Consider the following 19,066-nt stretch of genomic DNA (forward strand, 5'->3'; position numbering starts at 1 on the left):
TTCAGAGAGCGTGGGATCAACACGGTGAGAAAAAACACTGGCTTCACCTTGAGGCTTTATAAACTCTCTGCCTTGCATCATTGCACAGTTAATCTAATATTAGTCCGCAGGCCTCCAACCCTCAAGTGTTCTACAAATGGAGTTTGGTTATTTTCTCTTCTCCCAGCACATATCTGTCATATTTCTAATCTTGTACATGCAGGACATTGATGCTGCTGGCCGATAAGAAAGATGTCAACGTCGGTTTCATGGTGGATTTTTTTTAAAGAAGGTTTTAAGTTAGTCTTCAAATAGCTTTTGGTGTATCACATTAATGACACAGTGTGTCCTTGTTTTTTGACTCATCTTCATCTTGATGATTGTGAGGTGGTCCAAGTCAAATAGAATTTGAGTAAAAAAAAAACAGACATACTTCAAGTGAGAGAATTTTTGGTGGTTGCTTTAGTTTTCTATTGACATTATGAAGCTAATGCAGCCAACATGTAAGGAAAGCTTATAGACACCAGGTTAGCAATGTGCAAATACTGCAACTTTACAGTTGTCTTAACCTCTTGACCCCTTGTCTGTATGTAAGCCAAATGTTACATCAGTTATATAAGCCCTAAAATAAAACCTTGTGGGACGCCAGCAGATATGCTAAACCAACATTTACCAAAATAATTCACAACATTTTCTGCATTAGAACTTAAAACTAAATAATGAACCTAAGGTTTAAGTGTTTAACAATAATACGAGTAATAAGATACACTGTCATCTATATAAAGCAGTACATGCTGCATGTTGTTGACATATGACACTGCTGTCTTAAAGGAACATGTAAAATACTTGGAATAGTTCAGCCACATAAATGAACATGATTTATTACTTACCCAAATGCAGTCGATGAGCCAAAATATGTTTGATATCCAACCATCCATGTTTTTCTGTAGTTTACAATGTGAGTTCACCAGTCTTTTTAATAAGGCATCCAGGTCTTCATTTGTTTCATATAGACTAATCAATGTAGTTTAGAACATGGCGTTAGTCTATAGACTAAACCGAAAATAAACGATAATGAATGAAAATAAAAGATCAGCCAGGACATGTTTGAACTTTAATAACCATAACAATAACAATTTGAACTTTAATTTTTAATTTGAACTTTAATGTTTTACATACGGCCTAAATGTTTAAATGTTAAATTAAAATATGCGGCAGTTGCGACTGCTGACATCCCAGGTGCAATGTTTGTTAGCAACATTAGCCCTGTTGTAAGCTAAAGAACCGCATGTTAAGTACCAAACATGTCCTGGCTGATCTGCTAATCGACTGCATCTAGGGAAAGTAATAAATCATGTTTGATGGATTTTTCGTCTAACTATTCCTTTAAGACTGGAGTTTCCTAAACAGACTTATGAGCACATCACACTGCCTGTGTATGCGCTAATGTGTATATGTGTGGGAGTGTAAGTGTGTGTGCATGTATCATGAAAGATCCCAAAGAATTTTCTTACTTTTGGAGCGTTTTCAATTTTCTACTAAAAGTGAGGTGGGCGGTGTGTGGATTTGCATTAAGCTTCAACACAATGCACTCTGTAACCTAGATTAACCCACAATCTGTCCAAACACAGATGATGGTAGTGCATACAGAGAGTACTTTACAAGACATCTATAAAAGAGAGTGATGGGGAGGGTGTGACAAGGGCAGTAGGGTTTGCACTGGAAGCTAATTTCTCTTGTGGTGTATTCTCGGATGTCAGGACCTCTGCTGCAAATCCATTTTGCGATTATCGCACTATTTAGCGAAGTGATGGCAGGCCTGAAGGGAGTCCTGGTGTTTCTGCAAGCTCCGACACTGGAAGTTAGGCGACGTTTTGGCCCTGTTTTGTGTTGAGGCTGAGACTGCAGTAGATAAGTGAGGCTGGGCGCCTAATGCAGCAGGGAGCTCACTCTGTCATTGCTTATTTAGACAAGACCGTCCTGGAAGCTCCTCTGCACTCAGTAGAAAACCAGACAATGGGATTCCTTAGGCCGGCAGCGCGGAGCACGGGGCACCCAGACCCGCCAAAACCTCCCCGGCCGGCACTGGGCCTCCTACTGGAGTGGGGAGCTACAACGTCTGCTCTTAATGTACACACAGGGAACAGGGCGCCATGCTGTCTCCCCTAAGCTGGCTCTCTGAGAGGGGGGCGGCAAGACGTGATCGAAAGCCCTGTCAAAGACAAGACAGTATGCACCCATCAAATTCACCAGAACCTAAGCATTCCTAACAGTTACTGTACAGCAGCGGGGTGGACGAGTTAAGGGGCTCATTGACAGTGATGTGTGGTGTTGAGTAGGCATTTATGGAGCCAGTCCATTCCTTCACCTCCACACTGTAAACTCTAAGCTGTAGTTGTTATTAGTGAGTGCTCTTGACAATCAGAGTCTCTTCTAAATGAAATGACATAAACATTCTTTAGAAGCTTTAAGAGGAAGGATTCTCCTCATACACACACACCCACACACAGATCCATACACACAGACTCTGCTCTAATTGAGTGCTGAAAATCCTCCTCTATATATCTCCATTTTAGAATGACTGCCTGGGAGCAAACAGTGCTGTATCTTCAAGGCCACTCTGCTAGCTATATTTGGAAAACAGGAACAGACACACACACAATGCATGTTCACTTGCATGTGCATATATACTATACACACATATGCACACACATACAAACAGGAATGCAATGGGGGGGGGGGGGAGCATTTATTGGCTCAGTAAAAACATATACAATAAATAGTGGGTTTCCATATGTCATAGTGTCCTGTTTGACCATGTCCAAACCTTCACTTTAGGCACTCTAGTATTATCTGTAGTTATCATCCAACACCTGGTTAGACTCATTTTCATTAAGGTGAGAATACTTTATTATGTTCAATAAAGTGCTGGTAACAGGCTTTGACAAATCCTTTATGTTACATTTTAATGTATTCATGTTTCCCTGTATCTATCACCTCTCGCCCAGATAAATGGTAATAATAACATATTTGGTTGTCGAACACTTTTGCACAGAACTGCTGCATATATTACAGAACAAGAAAACAGAACATTCTGCTTCTTAAAGATAGATTTGACTTGAAGGAACACCTATCAGGGAAATAAATGGAAGATAGAAGGTCCTCAGAGGTGTTCTTCAGACGTGAGAGGTGTATTTAGGTATTTAGGAGAAGAGATAAGCTAGGAGAGGTGTCGGCTGCTGGGAATGAAAACAAACGGAGGCGTGTGTGTGAAAGCAGATCCGCGCTGGAGCTCTGAGTAAACACTGGGCCTTCCTTCCAGCCTGCAGGCCTGCCTGTCAAACGCAACTGCTGGCTCCTCTGATTAATCCACACATAGTCACGTGACACCCATGTTTTCTTTTTTCTTTTCTTTTTTAAATCATGTTTTTGTGCAAAAAATGCATTGTTTGCCTTTTCACATGGCGCACCCATGACAACCACAGACCTCCGTATCAGAAGTTCAGAAACTACAGAAATTGTATGGAATTCTAAATGAATTACAAATCAATTCATTAGAAAAGCACTGGCACTTTAGAGAGTAGTCATAGCAGTAGCAAGTAGCATGCTTCACCATTTTAACCGTGATAGCTATCCGTTTCTATAAAAATAAGCCTCCTACAGGCTGCCTAAAACTCCTGTATGTACTGGTTCAAACTCATAATGCATTATGCTTCTTAGGAAGGCCCCAGTTCACCAGTCCCAGACAGCGCTTTACTACAGCAATGTGGCTGAGAGGATTCCCCAACTAGACTAAATAGTTTAGATTAGCAGAGGCTGCGTGCATTTACTAAGAGAGCGAGAGTGGCTCACCATAGCCTCCTACCTCAAAGTTCACAGTCAAGTGGTCTCCATGTCATAGCTGGGGACATTAGCAGGTCAGAGATCAGCTCAGGAACAAACACAAGCATTAGCACAAGCACAAGAGTGGTGAGCACTACCTTCCTCTAAAGGCCTTTGTGCCAGAACAGCAGAGTTAAACTCTGAGCAAAGATGGAGGTTGAGGTTTTTCACTTCTAGAATGTAACGGGAATTTTTCTGGAGTATGTTGAGAGACATGGACATGGAAATTTGGCTATGCTTTAATGGATTCACTAATCATGATTTTCTATTAGATACGTGACTCAGTGTATTGCATATATGTTAAAAATAATAATGCACCTTGCAGCAATGAACTCAATTTCAAAGTAAGCCAATTGAAATGAAAAATGATTCTGAAAACCATGTTTTCATTAATCAGATCCTGTGAGTGGATGTTAAAGCAACACATTTTTGTGTTAAAAAAAGAGAGTTTAAGCTAAGAAAGCGTTCATAGCTCAAACTACCACCTTTGGAGAAAAAAGGCCTGGGTCTCATTTTCTACAGTTTGTTTAGCCTTTTCCAGTTTAAAACAACAGAACATTTTCATCCACAATCCTGTATTCTCATATATTTAAATTTCAGATGTCTTTACTGACAATTAGATAAACACGTATTCCAAGTCAAACATCATTGAATAAAGTTCATGTAGACTTGAACATCACCACCTGTCTAAATGAAGGCCTTCCAGCTAACATGTCCTAAGCTGTATCCCTGTGAAACTGTGCCCTATTCACAATGTAGTGCACAACTTTGGGGTTCTTCCGTTTAGTAGTGGTGTCTGAAAACGTGCAAAATATATAGTGCGCTAAAACAATCTCACTATGCACTGCAATAATTAACACACAAACGAGGTACCCTAGCAGATGTGAAGTACCCATAATTTATTGCAGCTTCTCTGAGAAAGGCCGAGGGGGATTCAACATACACAGTACGCCATGTTTAGAATGGTGTACTAGGTAGTACTGACTCTGCAAGTTTGCCTCGCGAGTACAAACCGTACTATTGCAATTGGAACAGCAGCATGTTGCATAGTGAATTCTGGGATATTTGCCTATGCCAAGTCCACACAAGCCATGTCCTGATGCATCCTTGATAACACGGGTGGAACAAGAACACATCCGGGCATTTGGGCTGTACTTGGCTAGATGCGAACCTTTGAATGGAGCAGTACTTGGGCTGCAACTGATGACATTTTAAAAGTCTACAGGAACACAAGCACAGACAAGAACACAGATTGAGAATCAGTCCGGAGTTCTGCAGCAGTGAGCTCACACACAGCAAATCGTTCACTACCTTTTTGAATTCTATTTCCTATAAGAGAGCATTATGGACCACTGATGTAATTACCAGGTGTGTGTGCGTCACATATCTAAAGAAGAATTGAAATCAGGATGCACTGTAGGAAGAAGGCAAGCCAAATTAGGCATTGTGATGTTCTTGTCAACGTTTTATTGTTCTAACATTGGGTCCTGGGATTCATGTGGATGTTACTTTGATTCATACCACCTACCTAAACATTCTTGTAAACCTAAAACACTCCTTTATAGGAATGGCGTCTTTCAGCAGTGTACTGCCAAAGTTTGTTCAGGAATGGTTTGAGGAAACATGGCAAAGAGTTCAATGAGTTAATCTGGCCTCCTTCTCTAGATCTCAATCTGATTGAGCATCTGTGGGATGTGTTGGACAGAGGTCCTTTGGAGTCCTTGGCCTTGACCGGTGGTTTAGTCTGTATTTTATCCACCTGTACATCTTCTCCCGACTTTCTGTCTAGCAGATCTGGCGTGTATTCCACAAAGCAAGATTTCTCCTTTATCCAGACAACATAGGTCTGAAGTCAAGCCTGTCCTAGGAAAACAGCTGAGGGACATTCCTATTGGACAGTCCCCTTTGGACCAAAGGTAAAAGTTATCTGGATGAATAAAAAAAGTATGACCCCATTATTGTTGACACCAGGCCTAAATAACAGTTGCTCATCATTTGACAATTGTCCTATTCTAATATTAACAACATCCATTACATGTTTCCATAATCCCCTATTTCCTATGGTATTTAATTGATGGATTAGGGTTAGGGTAGCAAATAGCAAACTCCCAAAATAGTGCATTCAATTGTAAACAGGGCATAGTTTTGGATGTAGCCTGTGTTTTGCACTGAAGGCCAAAGACAGCAGCTGTCAGTTCAGCTTGGTGTGACAGTTGTTATCTACAGTAGGAGAGTTGGCCTCAGGGGTGTCTCGCTCTCGGTTTCTTTGTTGAAAACCCCCTCTCACCTTCACTAAGTCTGCCATCTTAAAAAGTCAAATATTTGGTTAAGTCAAATGTACTCAAGAATAATCAAGAATGGTCTATATTTATATTTATAGAGACACTGGTAGAGAACCAAACAGGTAGGCTTACTGAGAGACACTCATCCTCTTCAACAATGAGGGCCCTTTATTAGAGTGAGAAGAGAAAGCAAACAGTAGGCTGTCTGTCAGCAGCTCTGTGATTGAAGCAACACGCAGATACAAGCACACATCCACATGCACTTACACTTTCTTGCCTCATCCCACTTTTGGAACCTCACCAAATCTCTCTGATTCAGCTGATCAAACATCAACACAGAAACAAGCTCTGAAGGAAAAAAAAAAAAAAAACACCAACACCTTCTAACTCTCCACAAATATCTCATTTTCCCTCCCTGGCTCCACGTAAAGCCCTGCGAAAGGCCAGACACTCTGTAGCTCAGGAACTATAAACACTTCCACCTAATCCTCTGCAGCCTCTTGTGAGGAAGCTCATCAGTGCGCATTGTGGGCAAGCTTGTGCTGGCCACCCATGCCACGGATGGAAGGACGGAGATAAACGAACGGTGGGGCGGGGCGAAACACACCGTCACACACTCAGACACACAAAGACTGCTCATTAACACTCCCTGTTTGAACAGGTGTCTGGCTGACATGAGTGTGTGTGTGTGTGTGTGTGTGTGTGTGTTGGATGGGTGGCAAAATATCATCTCGTGCCTGAGGAAGGGTTTGAAAAGGAACCAGCAGCAAAGCCTGCTAGACATTTAATCATGGATGACCACACTGTCTGCTCTATATTTACACTGTTGATGGAAAAAAGGGGCTACTATATTAAACCGACAATACGTTGACATGATTTAGGCCTACAGCTGAAAGAGTGTTGAGCACTGCTGGTTTGCAGCAAAAGAAAAGTCCAACAAATGTAACACTTTTGTAGTGGGCAGCCGACCTTCTCTCCTAGGTCTCCTGAGCTGCTCCTCACATTTGTTTAGGGGAACCTCAGGTGACAGGTACAAAACACACTGCAGAGCCTGTGTTGGACTTGTGTGTCAAATGTAGCATTAAAGGATCTGAAGGGTAAAGGCCTGTCCTGATTTCCATGTTAAAATAGCATTCAAATCACCTAAGTGTTTGGAAATGAGCGTCTGATAACCAACACCTTGTCATTCTGACTACTCAGGTTATGGCTTGTTTCTCAGACCTAAGATCAGCACAATCAGCTGCTGTGACAAGCTAAATCAAAACAAAAAAATTAAAAAAAATAAGTTTATGGCTCAGAACTAGACAAGAATGCTATATATAGTCGTTCACGAATCAAAACTATGTATGCAGACGGTCCTTTAAGTTGTAACATTTTAGTGAGTGGCTCAACAGAAAAGGCCCAATATGACATCTATTCAAAGTTAAGAACACTCTCTGGGAAAGTTCACATTTCTGAGGTGTTTTCTTGTCAGATCAGCAACGATAATCAAGCCCAACTGTGCATCACTTACTTATGTTCTTGCTCCCTGTCTTAAAGCATTTCCATAATACCTCAGACTGTTTCCCCTACAATAAGAATTGGTCAAACTCTCCTCTGTCAGCATGCTCCTGCTCCCATTTGAGCAGTCAGCAGGCTCCCCCAGACACAAGCAGTCAAGTTCATGTTCAGCTGGGCCAAGCCTCTGGCTCTAGGGAGCAACCATACCTCATCTGTCATCTCCTTTCTCTCCCAGCCTTAACCTTCACCTCCTGTGGGTGGACTCCTCAACAGGTTTGAGGAGGCAGGTAAAGCGAAAGCTCAGTCCTGCACACACCCTCGCCTCCAGTTAGGACACATTACGGTCAAAGGCCATGCGTGCACCTGTGATTTAGACCAAACATTGGACATACCACCAACAAAGCTCCCTTTCAACTCTCACAGCTCAGAGCTGTCACTGCCGCAGCTGAGCTACACATGCCAGGAACATGAGAGGAGCTACGAGCACTGCTGGGAAAACGAAAGCATCAGGCAATTAGAGCTGAAGTGGAACATAAATTAGAGTAAATCTTTGTTTCACCATCATGGTCTAGAAATTTAGAACAAATAAATAAAACGATCAAATGAGAATCACAGAATCACTCCAGCTTTTGCAGGCAGGTCACTGCACTGCTACTTTATTGAAGTTGTGAAATAAGGGTACAGGGTAGACAGGTGTCAACAGGACTGATTCCATAAATTATCAACATTCAGATGTAGTCAAGCCAAGCAACAGAAGGGCCATTTTGACATAATTCAGCCAAGAACCAACTACGATGTCCAACAGAGCCCATTAAATATTTCTTCCCATTACAATCCAGCCTACGGGGACAGTAGACTAAAATTTTTCTCTTGAATGGCCACTAGTGTGAACAGTGCAAGAAAAATAGTCTGAGAAAATAATATTTGGAGCAATATCCTGGTTGCTAACTGGGTTGAGTGTTTTATTTTTACATAGTAAAGACCAAAAAGGTAAAGGGTTTCTTTCAGCTGCTTTTACATTTGTTTAGATCTTCTAGAGTTCCTAACCAATTCCAACACAGATGATAGCAATTTGTGGAGCCCAGCATTCTGTCAGAGCTTGCTTTGGAACAAATACAGTGATTTAACTCATCTTGAGCAAGGAAATCCTACAAAAATATCTCTGACATAAATCCTTTGACCCTTCAGCTAAAGGTTGAAATAAGTTATTTAGACCTAAATTTTCCATAAATGCTTCACTTTAGATAAAACTTGACCTACACTGAATTCTCAAAACCTTGGTTTTGGAAGTCTACATCTTTCCGTGTAGAGTTTTGGGCAGTATTTGAAACATTATGCTGTAAAAATGTTATGCTACATTCCCCAGCTTAGGAATTCTATACTACACCATGGCATTATGAAGACCTCCCCTTTATTAGCATCTTTCTAGTCAATTTATCTAAGAGGTGGTTTCCGGTGCCCCCTGGTGGCGATAGAAGTAATCACATTTGGGTTTCTTGAAACATAAGTGCAACACACCTTGACTTGACTACACTGCTCAGACTGCAGCATAGTGTGTCCCTTGTGTCTTCTTCCTGAAACACACATAAAACTGCTCTTATAGGAGGTAAACAGAAATGTGAGAGAGGATTCTCTATGTGCGTATCGTTAATTCATATTTCGTCCAGCCAGCCAGTTTCTCTGCTGCGTGAACATCTGGCCGTTGGTGTAACAAGCAGGAGATTGTAGGCGAGAGAGAGAGGGAGACAGAGACAAAGGGCCAAGGCCAGCGCAGCTGCTGAGAGAAAGGCGGTTGACCGGACTAGCGTGCAAGCGGCTACTTCTCCACGTCCCTCTGGCTCCTCCACCGCTCATGCTGGTGCTTGGTGATGACATACTTGAAGAACTCGTAGACGGACCAGCTGATGGCGGTGGAGGGCATCTGGTAGATGACCCGCGCTTGCACGCCTTTGAAGTAAGCCGGCAGGCCGCCCAGCCTGTACACTGTCCTAAAGGCGTGGGCCAAGCCTGAGATGTGTCCTTCGCTCTGGCTGACCGAGTGCAGGGCCAGAGACTCCTGGGTGTTCAGCAGTGTCTTGCAAACGTCCAGCGGGGTGGTGGCTGCGGCAGCGATGGCGCCGGCTAGGGCGCCGGACACCATGTGCGAGGAGGGGTTGTAGTGTCTGTGGGGGTTCAGCAGCTCTTGCAGGTACTCGTAGGTGATGAAGTGCAGTGCTTGAAAGGGCACGTTCATGGTGAGCTGCGTGGTGTAGCTGCGATAGAACGCCCCTGCACCCTCCCGCTGCCACACGCAGCGCACACAGTCCAACACGCCGCGGTATGGCGAGTTATACATCTGCATCCTCTGCTTCACCACTGGAGGGGGCCAGAGACACGAGTGTGGAAGGCGCCGAGGGTCAGCAACAGCCGGCACAGAGGAAGTAAGAAGAAAAAGAGAGAGTGAGACAGGAGTGGACCATTAAGTAAGTGATGGAAACATCCAGTCAAAACATAGAGGTCACAGCTGAAATACAGTACGGCAATCAAAGGAGAAATGTTTGGTCTCATTAGAGACAGTGTGGCCTGCTCCATCCGGACATGACAGTATCAAATAAATGGCCTTTTCAGCACAAAAAAGTCAAGGCAGTCTATAGGGAACAGAAGAGCTAAAGCTGCGCGCCTGATTCAAGGCAGTCGAGCAGGTGTCTACAGGGGCCATCAGTCTGCCACCTGCACATGTAAGCCTGGATTGGAGCATTGCCAGCCTCAGGGCACTTCCAGTCTTTCTAAGAGCCGGATCCTAGTGCAGTGCAGCTGTTAATTAATGCAAGGTCAATCTTCCCCCACAGAACTTTTTTTTTTTTTTTTTTTTTGAGTCTAGGCATTGGTTACCTTTTGGCATTCAGTCAGACAGCTCTTTGCTGCCACCTACTGGTGTGGAACAATTTTTTACCAAAGGCATCTTTATTCCAAACAGTGTACAGTCCAATTTAATTGGATAAAGTGTAAGAAAACTATGACTAAAGATCATTATACGAAGTATAGAATAACATTTGAATGTCAGTTTTAAAGAATCTGCCACTACAGATGCATTTTGTCTGCAATCTCATGTACTGCAATAAATGTCTTTAAAGTGATACAGCATTCTCACTTTTATTTTAGCATGACGATTAGATGTTTATCTGAGTGCCAAATGTACAATAGTGGGATATGCATACCTTCAGCCGGGTTCATGGCAGCATCGTGAAGCAGAGTGGCCACGCATCCTGCAGCTCCTGCAAAAATAAACCCTCAAGAATGAGCACCAAGACATGACTGGTAGACAATGCGAAGAAGCATCACAGATGCACAGACACAATAAGACTTGCTCAGATGGCCATGGATCATGGCCCGAACAGTAATACAATCTGACCAAACAGCTCCCTGGTGGACCACTGATAAAGCCAACCACCAACAGCTCCAGCTGATCATGAGAGAGATTAAGGATTTGCTGAGTGTGCTGCATGGTATGTGAACAGGGAATTAGGCAGAAAGAACCTTTTGTTCTCCTTCACTCCCATTTAGTCACTGGCCAACCACAACAGAGGCTTCCCAGAAAGTTGTCTAATTTTCTCCACTAAGTGACGCAGCTTTATTCTGGATCACTTGCATGGTGAAAGCTCAAGAACTATTAATCTAGAAGACTTTGTACACAAGAAAGGTGCCAATGGTGGGGGAGAGGGTGGAAGTAGTGCTAAATAAGGGATGTTTATCCATACAAAGCAAAGTCGCTCTGTCTGAAATGATCAAACGCCTTCCCCTTTGGCGCTGCAGGGAAACTTTAGCTGACGAGCATTCCAGAGGCTACTTACCCACTCTCCCCCTTACCTATGCAGAAAAAGAGAGAGAAAAGAGAAAAGGCAGACCAACACCAGTCATCAGTCCCACTGGGTTAAATCAGATTAGGCAGCTCCCAGAGCTTAATGTGCCACTGTTTTAAAAAAGCATGCAGATTAAAGCATGCAGTTAAAGCAGAGGCAATAGCCCAGAAAAAACTGTAATAACTAGAAGTGACCGACAATAAATAAATGCTAAAACGAGAAACAGTAGAGCTTGACAGTGTACACAAGATTTTTCGGATCGTTGTGCTTCAAACTGAAACTAATAATGGCAAAGATTGAGATCTCATTAAAATGACTGCATCATACAGAGTTTCACATCATTTTAACATGCTACTTTATAACTATATATCATAGCGAATCACGCAAATACCTTGTATCTACAGAAAACAGCATTTTTATTGGTCATTTGAATTCTTGACACAATACCAAGAACAACTGATAGTTTAAAATAATCTCAAAAAGGGCAAAAACTGAGATACAAGGTTTTTGTTTGAGGTGATATAGCAGACCAAGTATTCCATGAAACATATTTACCAGTACAATCATAATACTGTAATGCAATGTTTGGTCCACACCTGGTCCCTTAAATGAACTGAACTAAACAAAAGCTATTTACAAAATTTATAAATGAAGCCATTAAAATAGAACCAACATATCTAACTGCAAACTTTTTAATGCAGAGCTGTTGCATAGGATCCATCCCCTCACCTTAACAGACAGCGTAACAATTCAGGAGAGAGGGACTCTGGGTTATTCTAGGCTTTGGCTGCATCAGCAGAATGCTATTCCTATTGAATCTCACTAAAGAGGTCAGCTGAGTCGCCAGCCGCGCTGCTGCTCACAAGGCTGGCCTTTAGGTGGACTACCAATCCACACCTAAATCCACACTCAAATCAGCTTCTCCTTATTAACTACTCAGGAATTCAGAGCAGTTGCTAGCCTACTGCTGCAGCTGCTCCAGTTCACTGCCGTTAGCATTGAGCGCTCCTACCACCAGACTAGAACTCTGGCTGATTTTTTTACAAAGCGGATGTGGTGTACCATTCGCCAAATGACTGTTGGCTCCCGGATGAATAACATCGCCGAGGGTCTTTTTCAGCTTCTCGTAGCAGGCGAAGTAGAGCGCATGGGCTGGTCCTGCTCCTACAGCCGTGGCATTCAGGCCTCGGATAGGCCTCCAGATACCCTCCGTTCTCACAATGCGCCACAGAGCATCCATCACATTACGGTAGCGGGCAGCTGGATCAGGCTGTAGGCTCTGCATGCGGGTCTGCAAGACAACAGATATAAATAAGGATTTCAAAAACACTAACAATTAAACGGGATTAATGCTAATTAGAACAGAAAAAGAGGCATATCTGATTACTTGAGCAGACAGCATCTACATTGCAAACTAAACACACATCCACAAAATGACCTGCAACAATACAGCCAACAGAGAATTACCCAACTACAAAAATACAGCTCATGATCAACCCAACAACAGAGACGTTATCCTGTATGACCGATTACTTTCACAATTGCTCACTGAAAAGCAGAAGCTTTACACAGCATGGTGTAAAAGTCAGACACCTTTGTTTATTTAATAGCCAATCAAAACGGTCTATTACTGCCTTGTTTAAACGATTCGTTTTCTTCAGGAGGCTTCAGTTTTTTCTGCATGTATGCTCCCATGCCGCCGTTGCTCAGTGAACCCTTGGGAGGCCACTTCAGTACAGCTCTGAGAACAAACATGTAACCTTTGTTCCGACCACAACAGAAACGCTGTTTCCATGAGGGCTTTTCTTGCTTCTTTATTTACTACCCAGTTTTTTGGGGTAATATTTTGTAATATTCATAAATAATTTATAAGATAATGTTTATGAATAAATATAATATAATGTGAACATATATTATTTTCTAACAAACTCTCTCCTGAAGAACTAATATTTAATAGACATATATAATTGAAACCTGAAACAGTGGTCGTTGTGCGTTTTAACTTAAATGTAGAAAAGTGGATTCAAATGTGGAAATCAAACCCAAGCTTTACTCAGAAGAGACAGACAGGCCAGTCATAGTATGGTCAAATGCTCTAGATGTCCGTTATTGCTACACCCTCAGGATGTGACTTGATCAGGCTGTTTTTGAAGACACTGAGGTCACGCACATTGCCACAAGCCTTGAAATTGGCCTTGCATTGTAAAGTCCAATCTGAATAAAGGAAGTCTGCAGCAGTGTGCTCAGGGGACTTACCTAAACTCTTCCTAAGCCTCTTTTCCCATGAGCTTTCTCTAGGCGGACGACTCGACTTCAATAGCACAATAAATAGCAACCCATTGAATAAATATTAAAGGGGTGAAAGGTGATCTAAAACGCTGTTTACTTGTTACTGGTTGATGCTAAGGGGGGGTGGCATAGGTGCTGCATGTTACTACATTATCAGGGGTTTATGTTTTTAACTTGGGAAAACACTGCAAGCAAGCAGTTTTACGAGACAATCTGTGTTACTGACAACAAAGCTATGACCGTATAGGCCTACTGCTTTTTGCTTTCCACCGAGCATTCCATGAAGGCAGCAACTGTTACAACATGGCCCAGATTCAAGGCATGCCTTTCTGGCCCAGCTGCAATAAAGCTTTCTGTGGAGAGATTTCCATGCTGAACAATCGCAGCAGAGATCAGGTTGGCCTGCAGTGTGCATTTGTGGAGTCTGCAGGGCCATCCATGCACTACTGTCTAGCTGCTGGAATGCATTGCCTGTAAAGACACAACCTCGCTGTTCACGGCCTAAGGCCTGAACATGGTGCAACAGAAGGCGCTAAACTATGCCTACTTCTTATGCAAGTTCCACGAGCCAGAGGAATGAGGAAATCAAAAATAAAAGTGGAAGAAGCCAGAAACTCCCACAAAATGCAAAGCCATTATTTACATTAGGGTATAATATACACACCTAAAAATTCATTCTACTCAATCATTATGAACACCTACATAGCAAAATGTTTAGTAGGACAGCAGAAAGGAAGTCTGCGTTACAGTGCTTGTCTGGAGAACACCAGAATTGAACGGTAACCTTTAACTGGACTGCAAACAAAAACCTGTCCATGTGTGTTTGTCTAATTCTAAATCTTTCTCTCTGACTGGTGTCCCAACCACTAGTGATTACCCAAGATCTACTGAACAGAGATAAAATCTTACGCCATAGTAGGCTATTTTTTCTGCATTTTCTGTCGCAAGACTGATTATTTCCAGGATTTCATCAATTGGCAGGTCATTATGACACCACATCAGATCACAGCAGAGATAATGAAGCTCTATATGTGTAGATAGATAGATAGATAGATAGATAGATAGATAGATTATAGATAAATAGATAGATAGATAATGAACACTTGGACAGTTTTTTCAGGGCTGTGTACGTTTCAGGGCAGATACGTATGCAATTTGCGGCCATGTGACATTAATGTGAACGGTCAGATCGGATTTCATGTGTCTTTTTGCCTGTACGCATGCGCTTGGTGCAAAACAATGGAGGGGGCGTGCAAAAATGTGTGGCGTTTGTGCCGTTTCAGGGACATATTCATTCAACATTACTGAAAGATATATATATAAATCTTCGCCTGGGAAAAGTTCACATAAGTAAAAATACCTGCTACATTACATTCAAATGAAACAAAAAACAGTATTCAAATATTGTTCCAATCAATTTTCAATCAAATCTGATTTACTACAGCATCAGTTTGTGTTTAGGCTGTTTGGTGTTATTTAAAAACACATTTCTGCAAAATGTCTTCAACCAACATTGAAGTAAAATTAATTCTCAACTTTGAAAAGAAAGTTTCTGAAGACTAGAATTAAGACTTCTCACCTATAAAGCTACACCTTCCTCAAGAGGTGAGATGCACAGCTGTGAATGGCGTGAAATAAAAAGTGCTTTGTCCTAAAGGAACTCTTAAAGTCATACTGACAAAGCCAGCTGATCTGCTCCTCTCAGTGCACTCATTTGTCCCAAGCATGATCAGTTCAGCTGTCCACTGCTAGTAGTAAGAAATAAGTCTCATGAGAAAGAAAACAAAACATGATGTTGTGGGGAAAACTGCAATTTCCTCCAGGATCAATAAAGGGGTGTATGTACTCTCTACATTTCTATACTCTATAAGACAGAAATAAACTGCATAGTGAGTAGAGGTGCTTGGATATATGAACTGCTGACCAAAATATCAGACCAAATATCGGATCAGATCAACATATCGGTCGACACTGAGGCCAGAATATAGATTTCTTTGCAGATCCGGATGTGATTTCGATACAACTGTGTGCACTCCCATTCTGTCGACAAGGCCTTAGTGTGTCTGTAATGTGTGTCAACACCAGAGAAGAGCGTTGTCAAAAAATGACTGATTGGCTGAACACTGCTGTGACCGTCCTCACGCTTGAAGATCCCGCCTGCAGGACAGGCTCATGTGATTAGCTCCAGCAAAGCCTGGTGGGTTGGGGAAGTCTCCCACGTGTGACCTTGCGTGTTAGCACAGTATGGCGCGTAGCAGGTTGCTAACACTGACATTAAAGTATCGCCGGACATTTTCAACAAACTGACCACGTTGATTGCATACAAGCCAAAAACTCAATGCAACTTTACTGCCTACATGACTGCAGACTTCCCTCTGATGAGCCCGGTAAAGCAGTTATTTAGCTAACTAACTACAGCCGGGCGAAGTAAAGCACAGCTAGCTAAGTCGTCCCTCCGAGTTTAATGTCCGGTGTTAATCAGATCTGCCTCTCTGAGTAAATCTGAGCACACGAAGCAACAAGTAACAAAAACCCAGGTGGCTGCCAGCTTAGCATGCTGTGTGCAGCGCCATCAGGCGCATTTTAGTCCGTTTTGTTTACTTTATCTGCGAGCAAGGCCAGACTAAAGTTTGTCTTCAGGGAGAAATCCAGACTGCATGGTGTTCACAGAACAACGTTCAGCACAGCAACACATCCAGGGCAGCCGAGAGTGTTTCCTAGCGATACTCCGACCAGTAAAGTTAGCTTGCTAGCCAGATAGCTCTCCGGCTCGACCTTGCAAGTACAGAACTTGCCAACCCAGAGTGAAGGAGAACCTGCAGTTTGAGCCAGCTGGCCTAGCTAGCTAGTTAACTTAGCCCATACGTTATACAGCTATCTAGCACATTGCCACCGTCTACCGACCTTGGCCGTGACAAACGGCGTAATCCGTTGGTGGTCAGTGCTAACGTGTTAGCTGAAAGTTACCTTGACACAGTCGATGGGGAACATGAGGCAGTGCTCCATGATGCCAGCCACGGCTCCGGCTAGCATGTAAGTACTGGTCGAAGCGCCCTGTGGCAGCTCTTCATAGTCTGGCTCGGCTGTCTCGGACACTCCTTGAAGGCCGTAGAGTTGTGCCGAGGTGAGTTCAGCCTCTCCTCCAATCCGCGGCGACAGACTCCCAACGATACCCTCTGAAACACCCCATAGTCTGCCGCCGAGCCACCTGATTTCTGCTCCGGCAGAAGCGCCGGCCACAGCGGCGTCTCCACCCGGCGTCTCCGCGCTCATCCGCCGCCTCCGCACAAAACCATCCGCTTCCATTAGCAACCAGACACACAGTCCTCTGGTCAGAGAAGCGTTTACTGCAGTATTTTTAGCAGCATCCGTAGCCTTCCATTAGCTACCAACCTGGTGTTTACACCCTACACACACACACACACACAGTCCCGTCCCGGGCGGATGGCGTGGAGAAGCGCGCAGTGCGGGGTGACAGGACGTACAGGCCGCGGGAGGAAGCTGACACACCCACCAGCGCTCCAGCTCTCTGATTGGACAAGCGAGCTGTCAATCAAACGACTGTTTCATAACTGGTGACACTGAAGTGTAGAAAACGTGCTGTCTGCAACCATAGTGCAGAAACTGAAATTAGTAATAGAAATATTAAAGAAGGAAATATTGAAGAAAACTTAAAAGGGGTATTATAGTACAAGTACAAAGCCCACACATCTCAGAGCGTTAGTGCTTTTAAACCCTAAGGTTTTTGTTGAGATTGACTTTACATCCTCATTGTGTGGTGTCTTAAAGACACCAATGCTACAAGTATAATTATATTCATATTAATAATAGTAATAATTCCAAAATCCCTATGAAATTAGTTTCCTTCTTATAAACATAAACCCAAGTAGACACAAACTATATAGCTTCCACCCTTCATAGGCCATATGTGTGTGTATTTATGACAGTTGAAGTCCAAAGTAGTTATTAAATCCCTATCCAGATGGTACACTTTTCCTGGCCCAGATATGGCCCACATCCAGCACTTTCATTTGTCCCAGTTGCCACATGGTATGACGGGCCAATCCTGGCCCACTTGACACCTGCTGTTCTCAAGCCAAAAATGTTCCCAGAAAAAGCCAAAATAAGCTCAGAATTCATCCTTCATATAAAATACTTCAATATAAATATAAAAAATAATTAAATATAAAATTACAATGTTGTAATCGTAAAATATCATTTAATAGGGTGTGCTAATATTAAATACACGTTTCACCCAGAATATAATAATACTAAAAAATGTTTGATTCCTAAATGAATACACTTGCCATTGTCATGTTATAAATATTTGCTTATTTAATAGCAGCAACATCTCACCCAGCATCTGCCCATCAGCAGCCAGTGTGGCTGGTAACTCTACACCATACAAATCTGAAATGGCTCTCTACTGTTTCCTTTAATTCCATCCAGATTCCAACGAGAACACTCCTAGTAGTAGTACTGGTAGATTGCTGCAACTAACCTTTTCTGATAATTTGATATCAGCCTTTTAGACTGTTGTGGAGAAAACTGGTTCATCTTTGCAGGCCTGCATTGACTCAGAAGGCATGGTAGTTTGAGGCCCTGCCACTGGTTCAAGTCAGGACTTTGAGTAGGCCGCTCCAAAATATGACCTTTTCTTTTCATTCAAAAGATATTTGCTTTTCTGTTTTTGATCACTGTGTTACTCCATAACCTCTTGGTCTAACACAGAACAACATGTATGGTTCCTTTGCAATAGAGGAAGTGTGTTATCATGGAGTAGTGAGTGTTCTATAGCTTTAATACAACAGTTTGGAAAATAATCAATGTAATAAATAAATGATTGAGCTGTGAACATAGCATTTAATATGATTTCATATTAGCTCGTACTTCCGCCAAATTATGCTTCCTTAACAGGCAGCTTGTTGATATGTCACAGTAATTAACACCGCTCACTGCACTGCCTGAAGTTCCTTCTACAGCTTCTTACACAGACCGCCAATTTTTTGTTGTCTTTTGTTGTTGTTTATTCATTTTTTATCCTTTTATTTTCATTTTGGGTTGTTCTTGTTTCGTTTTGCTCATGGCGTTTACGTTACTACTTGGTTTAATGGCGTTCAGCGGAGTGATACAATGTTTGGGAAAAAAAACAAGCATGGTTGGAACGCTTCTTAACCAATCAGTCTGCGTGGGTGGAACTAACTGTTAAAAAATAGTAAATAAATAGTAAGCTGTTCAAATACCCCCACACCATTCCACTACCACCACCATGTTTTAATGGTGATATTATATTCC

The 19,066-nt window shown here is 42.5% G+C and overlaps 1 protein-coding gene across 1 annotated transcript; it reads right to left on the reverse strand.

The window, feature by feature from the left end:
- Positions 1 to 8,264: 8,264 nt before the first annotated feature.
- Positions 8,265 to 17,251, reverse strand: slc25a28 (solute carrier family 25 member 28). Its single transcript, XM_072677985.1, has 4 exons — positions 16,739 to 17,251; positions 12,545 to 12,773; positions 10,841 to 10,897; positions 8,265 to 9,998 (listed from the first exon to the last, which is right to left on the reverse strand). The coding sequence occupies exons 1-4, from the start codon at positions 17,075 to 17,077 to the stop codon at positions 9,460 to 9,462; spliced, it is 1,164 nt and encodes a 387-aa protein (XP_072534086.1). The 5' UTR covers positions 17,078 to 17,251; the 3' UTR covers positions 8,265 to 9,459.
- Positions 17,252 to 19,066: the final 1,815 nt, after the last annotated feature.

Source organism: Salminus brasiliensis, chromosome 4 (assembly GCF_030463535.1).
Source record: "Salminus brasiliensis chromosome 4, fSalBra1.hap2, whole genome shotgun sequence".
Classification (NCBI taxonomy): domain Eukaryota; kingdom Metazoa; phylum Chordata; class Actinopteri; order Characiformes; family Bryconidae; genus Salminus; species Salminus brasiliensis.

Bases quoted from the DNA above. Each gene is read 5' to 3' on its own strand.
- slc25a28 (XM_072677985.1), bottom strand. From the start codon at position 17,077: ATGGAAGCGGATGGTTTTGTGCGGAGGCGGCGGATGAGCGCGGAGACG. The intron at 10,898-12,544 runs GTACACCACATC...TTATTTTTGCAG, and splicing joins CAACAGTCATTTGGCGAATG to GAGCTGCAGGATGCGTGGCC. The intron at 9,999-10,840 runs GTATGCATATCC...GGCCCCCTCCAG, and splicing joins TGCCATGAACCCGGCTGAAG to TGGTGAAGCAGAGGATGCAG.